Source organism: Nematolebias whitei, chromosome 2 (assembly GCF_014905685.2).
Source record: "Nematolebias whitei isolate Nwh7 chromosome 2, NemWhi1, whole genome shotgun sequence".
Taxonomy (NCBI): domain Eukaryota; kingdom Metazoa; phylum Chordata; class Actinopteri; order Cyprinodontiformes; family Rivulidae; genus Nematolebias; species Nematolebias whitei.
The window spans coordinates 16,899,061-16,917,324 of record NC_056499.1 but is presented as its reverse complement, the minus strand read 5'-3'; the positions used below and the strand labels follow the sequence as shown (position 1 = coordinate 16,917,324).

Here is an 18,264-nt window from a genome sequence, read left to right as displayed (position 1 = left end):
TCACAGCTTTAGTGTTAGGTTCAACAATCCTGCAGGGAAAGTCACCCATCATCCTACAGCATGCACCTGGATTACATGGAGGACGAACTGTGAATACGTAAAAAAAAAAGAAACTAACATGAAATTCATTTAAGGGGGTTACCTTTGTTATCCTCCCGCTATACAACAACAATAAAAATATTTGTATTGAACGCTTTTTGAACAATAAAAATCATTAAAAAATGTGCAATCAATGATAATCTGTTCCTTTGTTCCAACTTCTCCAGCCTGTTGTTAACACACCGCCTCAAACTGTTACTGCTGAAAACTCATGTAGTTTCTGTAAGATTGTTTGTGATTCATAAATCTGTTCTGTCTGAAGTAATGAACAAAGAAAAAAATATTGGCAGTATCACTGTATTAACAACTTGGAAATAAGCCTGGAATGAGAAAAAAAACTGACACATTTGTTCCTGTGGGTCCACAAGTTGTAGCAATATGTGTGTGCATGTTACATCCCACTGAAATCAGGAGGTAAATTGTCCAAAACGCTTAATAAGTGGCTAAAGAAAGAGCAAATAAAATGGGTTTAAATACATACAATAGCTTCCAAGCTCCCTTTTTTTAGGGATAATGTGTTGGTGATGCTTGAAAGATGTGCGTTTGATTTGAACACAGATTCGCTAGCTCATGTTCACGGCACAATGCCCATCTGTCATGTTTAAAAAGCATTATGGCGCAGAGTGAACCTTGATATGCGACAACTAATAAAAAGTTACACAAAATAAAAGACTTGACAAGGTTAAACTGCTCTGGTAATTTCTAATCTGTGCATTTTTCACTATTCTCTGTAAAAATAAACTCCAATCTGGCATAAAATATATACAGCCTAATTGTTTGGTTGTTGTCAGTAGGTTGGAGGGAATGTAGGATAAAAAGGGGGAGCTCAAAGGAAAAACTAAATTGGGTTTTATTTAACAAAGTTAAACAAAAAGTGCTGGCAAGGCAGCCAAAAACTACTGAAACAAAACTATAAATAGGAAAAACCAGGAACACTGGCAGCATGAAAGAGTAATATTAAACTAAAAAGCAAACTGGAGAGCAAGCATTTAAAGAGACACCAATGAAACCTGAACAACAAACACCTGGGCTGATTACAGATCGGGGACAGGTGAGGGTGGCAGACCAAGTGGAAAAACACTGAGGAAGCTGACTGAAGGTAAATGAGAAATGGTACAAGAAAAAGAACAAGACCTACACCAGAAGAATAAAACCCAACAATGAAGTACAAAAACAGAATAAAGTCCTCAACTGAACTGGAAAACACAGCAGAACCCAAAGGACAAAAATAAAACATAAACCACGAAGGGAATAAAACTAAAAGATAAACTCAAGGACTAAATCAAATAGAAAAACACAGACTGACATCGGTGGGCTCCACAGCAAGCGTTGTCAGTAGAAAAGTATCTCCTGCTAAACCTTCAGGGCTAAGAACAGTTTCTGTAGACTAAATTTATAACTGTAAATTATGTTTTTAAACATGAAAATAATTATTTTCCACTTAATATACACTTATCTGTGATGGATTTGCAATCTGTCCAGGATGTACCTCGCCTCTCAGTGACTGCTGGACATGGGCACCAGTGACCCCCGCAACCTGAAAAGAAAAAAGTGGGTAAAGATGATGGATGGATGGATGGATGGATGGATGGATGGATGGATGGATGGATGGATGGATGGATGGATGGATGGATGGATGGACGGACGGACGGACGGACGGATGGACGGACGGACGGACGGATGGACGGACGGACGGACGGACGGACGGATGGACGGACGGACGGACGGACGGACGGATGGATGGATGGACGGACGGATGGATGGATGGACGGATGGATGGATGGATGGATGGATTATACCTTCTGTGAGGATCACTGCAACCCTAAATTTCATAAAACAATTAAATGATAAAACAAAAACATTCCATACTTTCGACCTTAAAAGGCAATGACTATTTGGAATTCTATTACTTTATTTAGCCAATTTTTTATTAGTTATTAATCAATAAACTTAACCAATTAACATACCTGCTTGTGAAGCAGACTTTACTTTAAAAAGATTTATGTAATTTGCCATTTTTCCATATTAAAGATGTAATGAAGGCGGCACGGTGGTGCAGTTGGTAGAGCTGTTGCCTCTCGGCACGAAGGTTGCCACATAAGTCTTGGCACTGGGACCTTTTCTGAGTGGAGTTTGCATGTTCTCCTCTGTGCGGTTTTCTCCAGGTACTATGGTTTCCTCTCTCAAGCCAAAAACATGCCCATTAGTCTTACTGGTAACTCTAAATGGTCATAATGTGTGAGTGAGAGAGTGAATGGTTGTTTGTTTCTATGGGTCTCTGTGATGGACGTGTGACCTGTCCAATATGACTGCTGGGCATGGACACAGTGACCCCCTGCAACCCAGAAAAGAAAAAGCGGGTAAAGATAATGGATGAAGATGTACAGTATGATACTAATTTTGAAACCTAAGTTGTATTAATTCAATCTGTATTTCAAAAACATCCCTTGCATGTCTCATTTTACCTCCTGGACCTGCAACATATCCTTCTGCAGAAAAATGTGACTCAGATCTTCATAAAATGTCTGTGTGGGAACGTTGGACTTATTTGTTATTATCAAAGGTCTGACACATTGTTACCATGATCACACTGAAACACAAGCTGGAATATGAAAACCATGCAATGACTGAAAGTTGTCTTGAAAACACAAATTCTGAAGAATGTCTAGATTTTAGTGTGTCACAGACGGTTGTACTGTAACATATTTCATGTGTTGTGTTGGACGTTGCTGAATAACCTCTGTCTCATCCTAGCAGGTGCCTTTGAGTCAGGATCAAGGCCAGTCTTTATCAGTTCTTTACAGTAAACCACAGCCTTCTCCCCGCTGTCACACCCTAACAGCTGTGGCCAGGGCGTAAGCAAGTCATCAGAAAACATTTCAGATATTTCTGCTGGTCTGTTGTCATACCATGTTGTCTCATTCTGAGACAAGGCGAGCAAAAGATAGCGCAATGACTCTGAGGTATGTGCAGTGATGAGAAAATGTCAGAATTAACACAATCAGCATATAATGTGGCCTTAACCTCTGACTTAAGGGGAGTTCTAATTTATGGTAGCTTTCTCAATCTCACTGAGACATTGTACTTAAAATTATGCCTTAAAACATCAAGCAGTCAACACAGTCATCGCTGTCTGCCTGTAGGCAAAGCATCTTGTGAACCACTGAATGTATTGAAATTCTCACCAAATAATAGCTGGATGCACATCAATAGCTCGTTACTTTTTTGACTCTGCACAATTCAAGCTCATTCTAATTGACCTTGGCTAAAAGAAAAAAACGTTATACCATCAACAAAATCACAACTGTTAAGCTAAAATTTGAAGTTTGTAGCGGAGTCACCTTCATATACTCAAAGAGCATCTCTCAACATCGCCATCCCATCCCGTCATAGGATAGGCGGTGGGTAATATGCCTTTTTTTTTTTCAAGGAATGCATTTATTTTAGTTGTGTCATCTTTTACTTTGATCAAGCAGATGGATAAATCCAGTAGTGAACAAAGTACTCAATTCTAGCACTTAAGTAAAAGTACTGATACTCATGGTCAAATCTTACTCAACTGCAAGTCAAAGTTGCTCAGTCAAAAGTTTACTCAAGTTAAAGTACTGAAGTACTTACTTTTGAAAATACTTAAGTACATGCATTTAAAAATATTCAAGTATTTAAAAGTACAAATTATATTTTTCTAATATCAGTACATTGTTGTATTGTTTTGAGTGGTTTTACAGAACATTATAACTCTCAAACCACCTGATGATGTATTGACATGTAGAACTACTCTAACACCACATGCCTTAATAAAACCTGCAAACTACAAATAATATCTTCCCTGCATTTGACTTGTTTGTGGAAAGTCATGGAAATCCTAACAGATGATGCACATTTAGTCTTCTCCTCAGCTTCAGTATTCATACACCACATTGTTTGTGTGTAAAAGTTCATATATTGACAGCAACATCTTAACACAGGAGAGGAAACAGTAACACGGATTACTGAAAGTTCTGTCGTACTTAACATAGAAGCTTACAAAACAATGAATGTTCTGCACGGATTAATCTAGTGTGATACCTGAATCAACAACTGGCCAGCTGCATTTAAGAAAAGAAAAACAGCCACAGCGGATTAGATTACAAAGCTGAGCCAAAAGGTACAAGTAACAAGAAGCTTCCTAGAAATGTAGTGGCGTCGACTGTACAATATTTGTCTTTGAAATGTAGTGGAGTAAAAGTCATACTGTAAGTTCCCCAAAACACAAATACTCAAGTAAAGTAAAGATACTCCAAAAATGTACTTAAGTACTCAAGTAAATGTATTTCATTACTGTCCACCACTGGATAAATCCAGTAAATGTAAAATGATAATGGGCTTCTTTTGCATTTTGTAATAATTTCACCAAGCGAGCAACTGAGCTGAATTTGTGCTGTGTGATTGATCATTGTTTAGAAGAGGTGACCACGGTTCACAGACATCCAAACACACACACACACACAAAGCTACCACAGTGGAGCATTTTTCTACGCACATATGAAATTAGCTTTTCTGTTAATTAAACTGTATACAATGACATTTTGGCCAGTACGGGCCAGACAAAAAGCTCATTTATGTACCCAGTGATCTATAATTTGTAATTATGGAAAAATAGTGAGAGCAAGTTCCAAAAGACTAAAATATTGCAGACCAACTCCCTGAAACTCCAAGAACACATTTTGACAGTTTGACCTTTTAAATTATTACTAAGTTAACAAAATCTAAATTAATACCAAAACGCGTTTGGAATTAATCATTCTGCATCTGTCAACAATAAAAAGTCCATCAGAAGAGGCCCCATAGGATTTTGTTTGCTTTGGACCTCTGCTGATCAGCCCAATTTGTTTATCTGTTAATTGCATATGTGTGTACATTCTGAGGGGGTGGGTCGGTGGGGGTGGGGTTAGCTTATAAGTAATTAACAAGTAATTTGCTCCGCCTAGAGAAATGGGAAAGTTACTCATGCGATGCACCCTGACAAGGTCACTGGCTGATAGATGAGCTCGAGCGAGGGGATTTTTTTAGAGACTGTGAAGGCGGCCAGAAGTGTGGGAACCAAACAATTAGTCTGTAGAAATGTAGGCAGCCATGCTGGATGATGACCATGAGACTGGTTTACATGAATACTCACCACTTGGCCGACTGACAGGGAGAGAACCGACACCTGGGCTCCGACAGCTCTTAACACACAGTCATTTATCTTTGAAGAGCTCGATCAGGCAGTTTGCCAGCAGTTTAGGAAGAGCATGTGCTACTTCCCATCAAACAAGCAGGAATGAAGTCAGTCAAGACGAACTGACCACAAACCCACACATGTACTTTAAAAACAAGATTTTCTAAAACATCAAATACAGCTTAACTATTAAAAACTAGATGTTCCAGTGAAATTATTTTTAAAAAATGTACCGTTTTGTTTCGTTGGACTAAAACTTTGGTCATTTTCACAACTTTATGAAAAAAAAAACCCAGCTTTAATTTAACAAAATTGAGTTACATCATTTACAAATCAAACTTATTGTTACGTGGAACTGAGATAATATAATCGAGTTTGACAAAAACAAAGAATTTAAATGCACTTAAACAACCTTTGAGATAAAATTGCTAGGAAACTGCTTTCATATAATTTTGAACAATGACTGGTTGGATTTTGAATAATAAAAGGTACATATTTACAGTTTTATAGACTGTGAAGTATCATAACCAGTTGTGGCATTTTGAAAAGCTTTGCTACAAGATTTTAAAAAAAAGTCTCTCGTGCACCTGGAGCTTCAAAGCCAACAAAACTCGTATTCAGGGCTTGAAATACACCAGGCACTTAACAACAGTTGTTAATCAGATAATGAAAGTCTCAGATTTACACGAGCACTCTTGTGGAGAAACGGCAATAAATTCTTTGCAATGACAGCATGCGAGGGTGGGGAGAGAGAAAAGGTGGGATTTGGTACCAGGCGCTTGCCTTCCCAACAGAATTACACATCCAGTGAAGTCTGTGGTGAAACACTCCATCAGCCATTTCCCCGCAGCATATTATTTTGAGGTAGTGTAACTCCTGAAGAAAGAATCAGAGTTTAAGTTCCCTTTTTGTAACTGTTTAAAGAAATACGTGACAAGCAGACTTTCTGAGAATTATGACAAAGCATTATGCATCTCCATGGTCTATGAATCCCCAAAATACACATATTTTCTTGACAGAATAACTGCGAGAAGTAGGAAATAATAATAAAATTTAAAAAACACCCCACAGAATTCTCACTCCAGGATAGTCTGCTAGCCACCCAAACATTAGTAACCCGACTCCAAAGTTTTAAGATGACCTCTTGCTCTTCTCGCCCTGCTCACCTCAATCACAGAGTGAGCCGCCATTGTAACAATACACAGGATTCTGTTTGATACAGAGGCCCAGCACATGCACTCACAGGTCAGTGGATATGTGATGGAGGAGAGTTGCCCTCTGACACTGAATATCTATGCGTTGGAAAGCTTTGGGTCAGTACTTCTGAGGTGGTCCACAAAGATGGACTACAGTTTAATCAGATGAGCCCTTCAGGGGAATCACCTCAGCAACTCTGATCCAAGACATCCACAAGTATTCTACTAGAAAACGCACTGACATAAAGATACAACAAAAGAAAATGGGTGAAAGTGTAAGGAACTACTATCTTCTTTATCTTCTTGTTCCTGTTCAGGGGTGCATGAAGCTGGTGCTCATTTCCAGCAGCCACTGGGTGAGAGGCATGGCGCACAGGGGCACTGAGTAAAGAGCTGTTCAGGACAAAGATGGGGAAAATGTCTCTTTTTTTGTAAGCTGAGTCAAACAACATGGATCCTGAAAAAGAGCTAGAAATCCCATGATTACGTATTTCCAAACAAGCTCAACTGAAAAATACACAACATATACTGCTACAGCTCTGCTTAAATATCCACCCAGCTTCTTCCTTTTCAGGTCGTGGGGGTCACTGGTGCCCATGTCCAGCCATCACTGTGTGAGAGGCGGGGGACACCCTGGACAGGTCTCAAGTCCATCACAGGGACACATAGAGACAAACAAGACAAACAACCATTCACTCTCTCACTCACACCTAGTAACAATTTAGAGTTACCCATCAACCTAACATGCATGTTTTTGGTCTGTGCAGGAAACCGGAGTACCCGGAGAAAACCCACGCATGCACGGACAGAACATGCAAACTCCACCCGGAAAGCACCCCAGACCGGGATTTGAACCAGGGTAACCCGCTCACTGCGAGGTAGCAGCTCTACCAACTGATCCACCGTGCTGCCCCTGTGCTTAAATATTGCAAACTAAAATGTAGAGAAAATGTACTTATATGAATACGAGTATGGAATTAATATAATACAAAATCACAAAGTCGAGAAATTTTTTTAAACTAAATTTACAGCAAAAGCTGTTGATAATGTTTGGTTTGGAGTAAGTCCATCTCTTATTATGAATATAACAATTCCCCGGGAGCAACAGAAGTTGGATAAAGTATAGGTGAAGTCATTTTTGTCCACCGTGTCTTTATCCTTGAAACACAATATAAAGTCTCAAAGTTCATGCTCGATAATCCAGGTAAAAAAAAATCCAACAATGTTAAGTTTGGTCATTGGAAAGTTTATTTTCTTTTTTCTCCTCGGATTGATGAAGTCCTTTGGATAAAGGACAACACGTTTAAAAAAAACGCAGAAAGAATAAAAGAAAGAAAAAAAGAAATAAACCGTCCAGATGACCTGTTTTAAAATTGTTGATTTTTTTACCTGGATTATTGAGCATGAACTTTGATGTTTTGAACCACTTTGGCTATGACTGCCTCAGAGGAGTCAACAGGAGAGAGGCCGGGCTCCAGAAACCATCTTACCACCATCAAACTGGTTGGCCCACTAAGTGAGTGTGCTGCTTGTGGGACTGAGTTTATTGTGGCTCCTCGGATCAATGACGTTTTTTTAGATGAAGGACGAAACGTCTCAGCAAAAAAAAAAAAAAAAAACAAAAAAAAGAAACCGTCCAGATGACCTGACTGAATATTGTTGGACAGTATCCTGATGCATGCTCAGTAGGTATTTTGCAACGGGTGTGCAGTTTTCTGCCGTTCCTGATGTTGTACATCTGTCCCTAAAATATCTAGTTTACAATGATAAACTAAATGACGAACTGTGTCGAAATATAGTTCACAAAAACAGCATCAATCATAAACCTCTTCAAGCGTCATAACTACAGTTCAGGCTACTGTCGCTTTAAGAACTTAACCCGGAAGTGAAAACGTAACCGGTGTCGCTGCGCTTTCTTTTCCGCTCGCATCTCCGCTTTGGTAGGAGCGTGGAATTCATCATCTGGGCTCACTAAATCACCAAAAATGAGCGTTCCAGCATTTATTGATATAACAGAAGAAGACCAGGTTTGTCAGACACAACAAAATATTTTATTACAGATCTGCGATATTAGTCGCAAAATGACGTTTCTAAGCTATATAACTTAGCTTATTAGCTAACGTCTGTCTAAACGCGAGGGTAGCAATGAATGCTAACCTCGCTAGCTACATAATAACAACATATAACAATGAATAAAAATAAAAAATCCAAAAGAATATTAGATTCAACATAGTTAACATGATATTTTCCAAGTTTTTAATACCACTGCGGCTCACTTACAGTGCACAGTTTTGGAGATAAGAAGCAGTGAATGACTTGTTTTGTTGAAATGCTGATTTATTTATTTATTTTAGCTATTTACTAGATTCTTTTCAATTCAACTTTATTGTTCATAACATTCAACGAAATGAAGATTTGTTTTTGACGTCTGGCTCCTAAAAAACAACACAAGTTAAAAATGTCAAAACTTTAAAAAGCTTTGCTAACCCATTTAAAAACATTCTAAAATTAAACATATTCTAATGTTATTTATAGGGGGATACAAATTATTGTATATTGATGTATATTTTTTCCCCTTTATGTAACTTCTAGCCAATGTTGAAGTTGGAGTCCTTGTCCGTGTACATTCTATGAGCGGGTTTGGGTTCATTTAAGCCTTACATGAATAATTTCACATTACAGGCTTCAGAGCTGAGAGCCTACATCAAGTCCAAAGGAGCCGATATCTCAGAGGAGAACTCTGAAGGTGGACTTCATGTTGATCTGGCTCAGATCATTGAGGCATGCGATGTCTGCCTCAAAGATGATGATAAAGGTGGGTGATAAAGAATGCTCCTGCGTTGTATACAAATATTAACTGATGATATTCTGTATCAGCCAGCTCCAATTGATTCAATTAGAAGTTTATGGGAATTCTTAAGCTAGCTTATATAAAATAAATTATTTTAACAAAAAGTTCTGAAATACCACTTGTGGTCTCATTAAAAGGATGGTAAATATAACAATTTTTTTATGCAATACACTAAAACTGCCTGCAGTGGGTTGTAGTTTATCTTTTGTGCTTGCCTGTCTTTGCAGACGTTGAGAGTGTAATGAACAGCATTGTGTCTTTGCTGTTGATCCTGGAGACGGAGAAACAAGAGGCGCTCATCGAAAGTCTCTGTGAGAAACTGGTGAAGTTCCGTGAAGGAGAGAGGCCTTCGCTCAGATTGCAGCTGTGAGTTTTCTCTTCCAGTCTTTCAAAGCAAATAACTATAAATAAATAAGTGATTCTGTGTTTCTATTTGATTAATGGTTTTCTGTTGTGGTTTCAGGCTGAGTAACCTGTTCCATGGCATGGATGAGAACACTCCAGTAAGATATACCGTTTTCTGCAGCCTCATTAAGGTGGCAGCTGCCTGTAATGCCATTTCCTACATCCCCACTGACCTCGACCAGGTAAATTCATGACCAAAATTAAACGTGCCTGTTTCATAGTTCATATTATTGGTTTGATTTGTAGAGGCGTTTACATCTGATGCCAGCTTTGCTTTCTAAACGGTAACAACAAACACCATAACTGATCCTTGTTTGTGCTTTAATCAGGTGCGTAAGTGGATCGTTGATTGGAACCTGAACATAGAGAAGAAGCACACTCTTTTGAGGCTGGTATATGAAGCATTGGTTGACTGCAAGAAAAGGTAACTGCACAGAGGATCTCATGCATACTTTAGTTTAAACTCATACGGAAAGTTAAACTCAGTTTTTTTTTTGTTTTTTTTATGTATTATTTCTTGTCTAATGCCGTACCAGCTTTATTTATAGAGCACATAACAATTAAAAACTGTTAACTTAAAAGTCAGCATCTCAGATGGTGTCAAAGGCCAGGGAGGACAGATGGATTTTAAGAAGAGATTTAAAAACAGACAGGGAAGAGGCCTGTTTGATGTTCAAGGGAAAGTCATTCCCTTCCATTTATTCTTCCATTTACTTTTCATTTTGTATGCTTTTTTTTAATGATTGTCTACTGTTGTCATCTGTGTTCTTTGTTTAAAACTGGTCTCTCTTGTAAATGAGTCCTCGAGGCTCAATGAGACTAACTTGTATAAATAAAGGTTGAATTGAAAATTGAAATTGAATTCCACAGTTTAGTAGCCATCACAGCAAACGCACGGTCTCCTCTGAGCTTATGCTTCGTCTTCATCGCACTCAGGAGCAGCTGCTCAGCTGACCTGAGGGATCGACATGGTGTGTAGGGATGTAGCAGCTTAGACAAATGAGGTGGGGCAAACCTTTAAGAGCTTTAAAAGCAAATAAAATCATTTTTAAATGAATCCTTAAAATGTATTTACCCAGAGCAGGGAGGCTAAAATAGTGGAAATGTCAAACTTTCTTGTGCCAGTTAGACATGCAGCAGCATTCTGTACCCTCTGAAGCTGAGACACAAATTGCTGATTCCTTTTTTAAAGTGTTTTACAGTAATCCAGCCAAGTGGTAACAAAGGTGTGGATTACTGTTTAGAAATGCCTCTGAGAAAGAATTGGCTTTACTTTAGCCAGCTGCCTCAAATGGAAAATACTGCATTTAACAACTGCTCTGAAGTGATTTGACTTCTAGGTTTGTAACAGTTAGTCTAATAATGTTGTTATGCACACAGTATGTATTTTTCTCTGTGGATGACTTGTGTTTAGACCACTTTTATGCATACACACTGGCATGTTTTCAGCCATTAATTTTTTTATTTTACAGCGATGCTGCAGCGAAAGTGATGGTGGAGCTGCTCGGAAGTTACACAGAAGACAATGCTTCACAAGCACGCGTTGATGCCCACAGGTAAAGTGGACACATTTGTCATTTGAATCAGTGTTCCTTCTTCTTGCATATCATATGTGTGTTTTATCTTGTCTAGATGCATTGTTCGTGCGCTCAAGGATCCCAACACCTTCCTGTTTGACCACCTGCTCACTCTGAAACCTGTCCGCTTTCTGGAGGGGGAACTTATCCATGATGTGAGCAATGAGAGAAGCTCTGCATAGTTAAATATAAACAAGAATTACCTGGGTTTCATCAGTTTTAGATTTTTTTTAAATGAAAAAATACTCTAACTTACAATAAACATGCATATGTTGATTTTAATATAATTGTGTTTCATAGTCCTAAAATTAAATCTAGTTAAACGTTTCAAAGGCATTGGTTTAGTGACTAGTTAATGAGTTTGAATGATTGTTTTGTACATTGTCTACTGAACATATTTGGATTAAAAATGTGTATATAGTGCATGCAGTTTATTTAGAGTGACTCTTTATAATTATGGTAAATATATGAAATACAAGCCTGTTAGAAGAAAGCCATTATGATATGTATCCCATCCCTTTCATTTTAATTTTACATTTGTTGTAATCTGACAGCCATCTGACGGATCATTCAGGTTGTTAATAACTTTTGTCTTGTCATTCTGCCTTTTCAGCTATTAACCATCTTTGTGAGTGCAAAACTAGCATCCTATGTGAAGTTCTACCAGAATAACAAAGATTTTATTGATTCTCTGGGTAAGTAGCTTTAAATTGTTACTTTTATCTCAGCAAACATAAACACAGAAACTTGGATAAGTGAATGAATAAGAACATTGTTGAACGCAGTTATCTGTGTGACACATTTTCTTCCTCCTGTGTAACTGAGAGTCTTGTTGCCTAAGGAGTTGATCTTTACTTGTGTTGACACTGTACAAGAATGTTTGTGTCAGCAGTATTTTCTTCACTGCCTACAAAAGGAGATTCAATTAAAACCTGCAGGGTGGACTCTGAAAATAGACAACACAGAGAGGTGTTTGTGTTGAGTAGAATCCCTGACTGCTCCTAAATGTAGAAGTCATTATTGCAGGGGAAACTCCCCGAGAGCAGGGTAATTGACTGTGACTGGTCTGTGCTCAATGATCCTTGCGTATCACTCTGCAGGCCTTTCTCACGAGCAAAACATGGCTAAGATGCGACTGCTGACGTTCATGGGCATGGCGGTGGAATTCAAGGAGATCTCCTTTGACACCATCCAACAGGAGCTGCAGATCGGAGCTGATGATGTCGAAGCTTTTGTTATCGATGGTAAAGACATGTCACCCCTTTAAACTCTGTCGACTCTTCAAACTTTCATAATGTCACAACATAGTGCATGAAAGAGGATAATGAATGAGCTGTAATTACTAACGTAGCTTGAAACTACATTTTTCAAGTAAGACACCTTTTTTATTACCTCTGTACACAACAAGCACGACTGTTCTCTCGGCAAATATGAATCTCAGATGGTCAGCAGAACAGCTACACCTGATTTATTGCCACATGAGTCGGTGTTTTAGCTTTATTTGCATAAGTGGGTGTTAGTTTTATTGTAAAAGATTAAAAAGAAAATCCAAGTTATCAGTAAAAGGCACAAACCAGTGTTGTAGAGCTCTAGTCTCAGTGCAGGCAGTGTTGCAGGATCCTGCAAATTATAGTAAGAGGTCCTCCTGCACACATTTCTGCACTTTAACCGTATGCAGTAGTTTTTGGGCAACATAAGCTGAGGTGCAGAACACGGTAATGATTCAGAGAAACACTGGGGGACAGACTGGCTTCTGCTCTGGAGATGATTTTTGGTACATCAACTCTCCTCTTCTGTGCAGGCTGCAAGCTCCCCCTACTGACGCTGCGTCTCAGATTTGAACATGGATGTTATTAGGCTTGGCTCGACAGGCTGGTACTGCAGAATTGCATATAGTGGGCTACATTTTGATTTCACCAAAATACATAATAGGAGTATTGTAATTCAGCAGTGTCAGAGACTAACTACCCCTGACGTGAGTGTATTTTGTACACGGTGACCATTGTTGGCTTCGATATGTGTTGTAGGAGGTGTGAATGAAGATAGATTAGTTCTAGAGCAAGATGGCTACTTTTCCTGCTGCAGCAGATGAAATGTGAGAGCTCTAGTTGATTAAAAGAGAACTTTTCTTAGCTCACTGGTCTTGCTCTGTATTTTTTTTTTTAAAGATTACAATTGATACAACCTTTATAAATGTTAGCTGGGACAATCAGTCGTAAAGGGAAATTGACCGCTATCACAGAATAATAAATATAAAATCACAATCAAATAAATTAAGAATATACATTTTAAACATGGTAGCTGGCAAAATTTAACTGTGCTTAAAGAATAAAATAATAGCATGCAAAACTAAACATTTAAAATGTGGCTAACGCTCAAGTTTTTGTTGCGTTTTAGAAGAACGTCTCTGGAAATGGAGTTTGTACAAGTTAAATATATTCAGGCTCTGAGCAGGAAAACAGCCCACCATGCACAGAAGTTTACATTTGTGATTTAGCATTTTAGAAATTAAATGGATTAGAATTTTTATTCAGGTGTTATTTTAAAATTCAATTTATTTTTGTCTTTATTAGCCAGACACGTGTGTGAACAGCTTCAACTGTGCAGCACCTGTTAGTCCACTGACTTCTACCTTTTCTCTGTTTGTTTATTTTAGCTGTTCGGACTAAAATGGTGTACTGCAAAATTGACCAGACACAGAGAAAAGTTGTTGTGAGGTGAGTGCACAAGATTCATACTTTGAAATGACTCATTGTATAAAGGCTTCAGTTCAGGTACTGTATTTCAAAGCTTGTTGCTACAACTTGTATCATAAACTGACTCCTCTACGTTCATCCAAAAACACAAGTCGATGATAAAAATATCTACAAAGCAGAAATGGTCGAGGTCAAACAAGACAGTTCGTATGTTAGATAAGCACAACGTGTTCGCAAACGACCTTCGAAAAATTCATGAGACTCGTAACTGGTGCACACCTGCACAGATATGACTTTCATGGAGGAGTCGTCTGAAGAAAACCTTCTTTCTACTTGTGAAACAAACAGGCAGAAATTTTGAAGAAGAAATGTAAAACTATTGAAAACAAATCAAGTAGTTTGCGTTGGAGACGGTGGTAACAAAAACTAACCGTTTCAGTGATTTGGTAGAATAAATGCTTTAAAAAATTTAGAATTAAATATCACATCATCTGTTTGAGAAAGCTAAAGCTGGAATCTTTTCCATAATGTATTAGTCAGAGTTGCCAGCTCCATGTTTTATAATGATCTTTTTTTTGTCAGACATGATCCGAAATCTGTTGCTGGATCTCAAAAAAAAATAATTCACACGAGAAGAAAAGCTCAAAGAATAAGATTTCTGCAGAAAATGCCCTGTTTTGAACTAAGCCAAAGTTTTTCTATTTGAAACCAGAGAATTGTTGTAAGTGCTTAACGATTAACAGGAAACCGTTTTTATAAAACGTGCATGTCCCTGCATTAATCCCATTTTCCTTTTAGTCATTTTTACATACATTTTTTGTGTTGTGATGGATTGTTCTAAATTCTAATTTATACACTTTTATTAAGGCATATTGCTTAGTTTAATCACGAATAAACTTATTTTACTGTACTTGTTCTTTGTTTTGGCTTGTAAAGGTTATGATCTAGAAAATAAGCAGGATTAAAACTAATAATAGAATAAATAAATAGAAATGTTTTCTTAAGGCGTTGGCTTTTCTTGATGAAGAGATTCTTGCTCATGCAGTCTTTTACTTTGATTTAAATAGACTGACAGAATTAAAGTACCGTACTTGCCGCCGTACACGTTGCACCGCCGTATAAGTCGCTTCAGTCCAAATATGTCTAATAAAGTGGAAAAGAACATAAATATGTCGCTTCACCATATAAGTTGCATCTATTATGCGTCACCGCTAACGCGTTTGTTATGCGTCTCCACTGACCACCCGGTGTTGTGCCAAAAATCTATTGGCTGCCAAATGGCAGCTGCGGGAGCGTGCATGGGAGGACTTTAACAAGAATTTAACAAGATTAACACTTAAAAACAATTATTTGTTTGCTTGAAATTATACCAAAGATGTATCTCAGTCTAACTTTTCCTTAATAAATGCACTTTGATGGTCAAATCAGCTGCATTTTGCCTGGGCGGCACAGCGAAAGGTGGCTTTGTATGGCAAGCCAAGTGTCTCATTAATAACCACTTTTACCTATTGATGAGACAATATTGCCATATTGATAGAGGGCCCTCTAGTGGCTGAAAATGGTAGTGTTCAATATGTTCCATGTCACAATTCAATTCAACATTTATACAGGAATGAATGAAATTGTCAGATCTCAGGCAAAAATTGGGTTATAAAGATGGGGGGAAAAATGTACATGAATCGCTTTGGTATATAGGTCGCAGGACATGCAAATTTATGCAAAAAGGTGTGACTTAAACAGCAAAAAAATATGATAAATTGTTCTGTATTCCTGAATCTGGTCTGGTTCCTGTTTTCAGTATTAATTCTGTCAGAGGTCTTCCGTAAATAATCTAATAAAAGTATTATTGCTGATATTGTTTCTTCAAACGAAACATTTTCCATTCTTATGACTGTCCTGATAGAAAGATTAACTGTTTGAACTGAAGCAATTTCCTGTCGTTAATGATATTGTTGGACTTGTTTTTGTGTAAGATGTGACTTGACCTTGAATTTGTCTCCGTTCCCTCAGCCACAGCACGCACCGCACCTTTGGCAAGCAGCAGTGGCAGCAGCTGTACGACAGCCTCAGCTCCTGGAAGGCAAACCTCGCTACAGTCAAGACCAGCCTGCAAACCCTGTCTCCTTCTGCATGATTCCTCCCAAAGCCCACCTGTCAAAGCTGCGCGACGCTCAACTCTTTACTGCTTTCCACATTCTCAGACTGAAAACATCAAATCAGTTTTTATATCTATCAAATAAAAGAACGGTGAAGATTACCAAGGTTGTTTTGTGTGTGTGTGTGTGTGTGTGTGTGTGTGTGTTGAAATATATTTCAAAACTGAGCATTACATAAAAAATATAAATGGCATAATGGCTCTTTTTAGAAAACGATTGTTTTCCAGCAGCTCTTAACATCTGCTTTTAGTTAACCCAATGTTCCAGTAATGGATGAACTGTGACTTGGGGGTAGTGGGGGGGGGGGGGGTGAGAAATCATCTTCAGCACGAGGGTCACTTTGTCAGGAACGCATATCTGACAACTTGTGTGAACTTGAGGTGACCCTCTCCTGCTGCACTCAGATCTGTGTTACTGTAGTTTCAACATGGAGTGCTGTCTGCTCATGGCTTCAAACCATCTGCAGCCAGCATTACTCACCGTCTCTTACTGCTCCTGAAATGTAGAGAAACGAGGACTTCTGCATTTTCAGACTTGTTTATTAGCACATTAAAAGGTCAACTTATTGTATACCACTGTACAATTACTGTAGCAAGTTTATAACATACTATAAAGTATAGCATTACAGATTTTTAAGTAGATGAAATATAACTTGTCTTAAAGTCTGTAACGCTTGACGAAATTAGCTAAAAGATGAATTGCCTCTTTTCGGTTGAGTCCTCCCTGTGAAACGTCACGGATCAAAACAAAGCACAGAAGCAATGTTTGCTGACATGTCTCACTTATCTGTAATAATGATCCAAGCTACTAATCTGTTGCAGTCAGTATTCAGTCACGGTTGTCTCACTGACTTGGGGAAACTGCTGGGGTAAGACGTTTGAGCTGCTCCTGCATCCACTAACTGAGGTTTTCTCAGCACATTACAGCTGTTCTTTCTAAAATGTCAATCACAGTCAACAAATTGGCTACTTTCATTTAAAGGAGACTTTTCTTTAATCATTTATACAGTGAAATTCAGTCAACCTTTATTTATACAGGTTAGTCTCATGGAGACACGAGGACTCATTCGTAAGAAAAACCTGTTTTAATCAAAGAACACAGATGAGGTACAGACAACAGCTATATCATATAAAATGAAAAAGTAAATGGAAGAAATATAAAAACAAAAAATGTACTCTAAGTAACAAAAGGTGTCGAGCTGGGCATATCTGGGCTGTTCATTACACTTAAATGATTTTTAATCAAGCTCACTACATAACTTACACAGGGCGGCTGTGGCTGAGTGGTTAGAGCAGTCGTCTTCCAATGTAAGAGTCGGGGGTTCAAATCCACTACCTGTCACATGCCCAAGTGTCCCTGGGCAAGACACTGAAGCAGTGGTTAGAGAAGATGGGCCTGTGATCAGAAAGTCACAAGTTCAACTCCCGATACCGTCGACATCAAAATGTGGGTGGAAAAGATAAAGCACCCACACCTGCCTCCACCCTCATTCACCCCATAGGCCCCTGAGCAAGGCCCTTAACCCCCCACCATTTGCTCCCCAAAACAGGTCTCTCTTGAAAATAAGTTTGTGTGACTCAATGACACTACCTGTATAAATAAAGGATAAATGAAAAAAAAAAGAATGTGATAAAGCACTGATTAGTCTTTTTAGGATGATTTGTACAATTAGCTTTGTAGAGATCTAGTAGAGTGCTGTATGGGTAAATTAGGCCACAGATTGGAGTGTAAAGCATGTTGAGTGTCTTGATAAGATAGAAAGATGCTATATGTCCATTTAACATTTACAATACAGTGAAAACTAAAATTTTCAGTTTGGCCTCTGCAGATCCAATAAAAGAGTTGCTTTTTAAGCAGGGGAGTCTGTTTTCTAGCAGCCATCCAAAAAGTTGTAGTGTTAACATTTAACAAAATATAATCTGGGACTTGAATGTAAAAGTTGTTTTTTGTTTGTTTGTTTGTTTATTTGTTTGTTTTTCTGGAGTTTCCTCCTGACATTGATCAGCGCAAACTGACAAAATGCAGATTCCCTGGATCCCCAGTCCTTAATCTGCCAAGCTTATTGATTTATTTTACAATAAAAG

The 18,264-nt window shown here is 38.3% G+C and overlaps 1 protein-coding gene across 1 annotated transcript; it reads left to right on the top strand.

The window, feature by feature from the left end:
* Window positions 1-8,386: 8,386 nt before the first annotated feature.
* Window positions 8,387-16,281, top strand: eif3m (eukaryotic translation initiation factor 3, subunit M). The gene is made up of 11 exons (XM_037697471.1): window positions 8,387-8,522; window positions 9,178-9,310; window positions 9,574-9,712; window positions 9,810-9,933; window positions 10,081-10,175; window positions 11,224-11,307; window positions 11,384-11,483; window positions 11,942-12,023; window positions 12,429-12,572; window positions 13,985-14,045; window positions 16,035-16,281. Exons 1-11 carry the CDS (start codon window positions 8,481-8,483, stop codon window positions 16,156-16,158), a joined length of 1,128 nt encoding a protein of 375 aa, XP_037553399.1. The 5' UTR covers window positions 8,387-8,480; the 3' UTR covers window positions 16,159-16,281.
* Window positions 16,282-18,264: the final 1,983 nt, after the last annotated feature.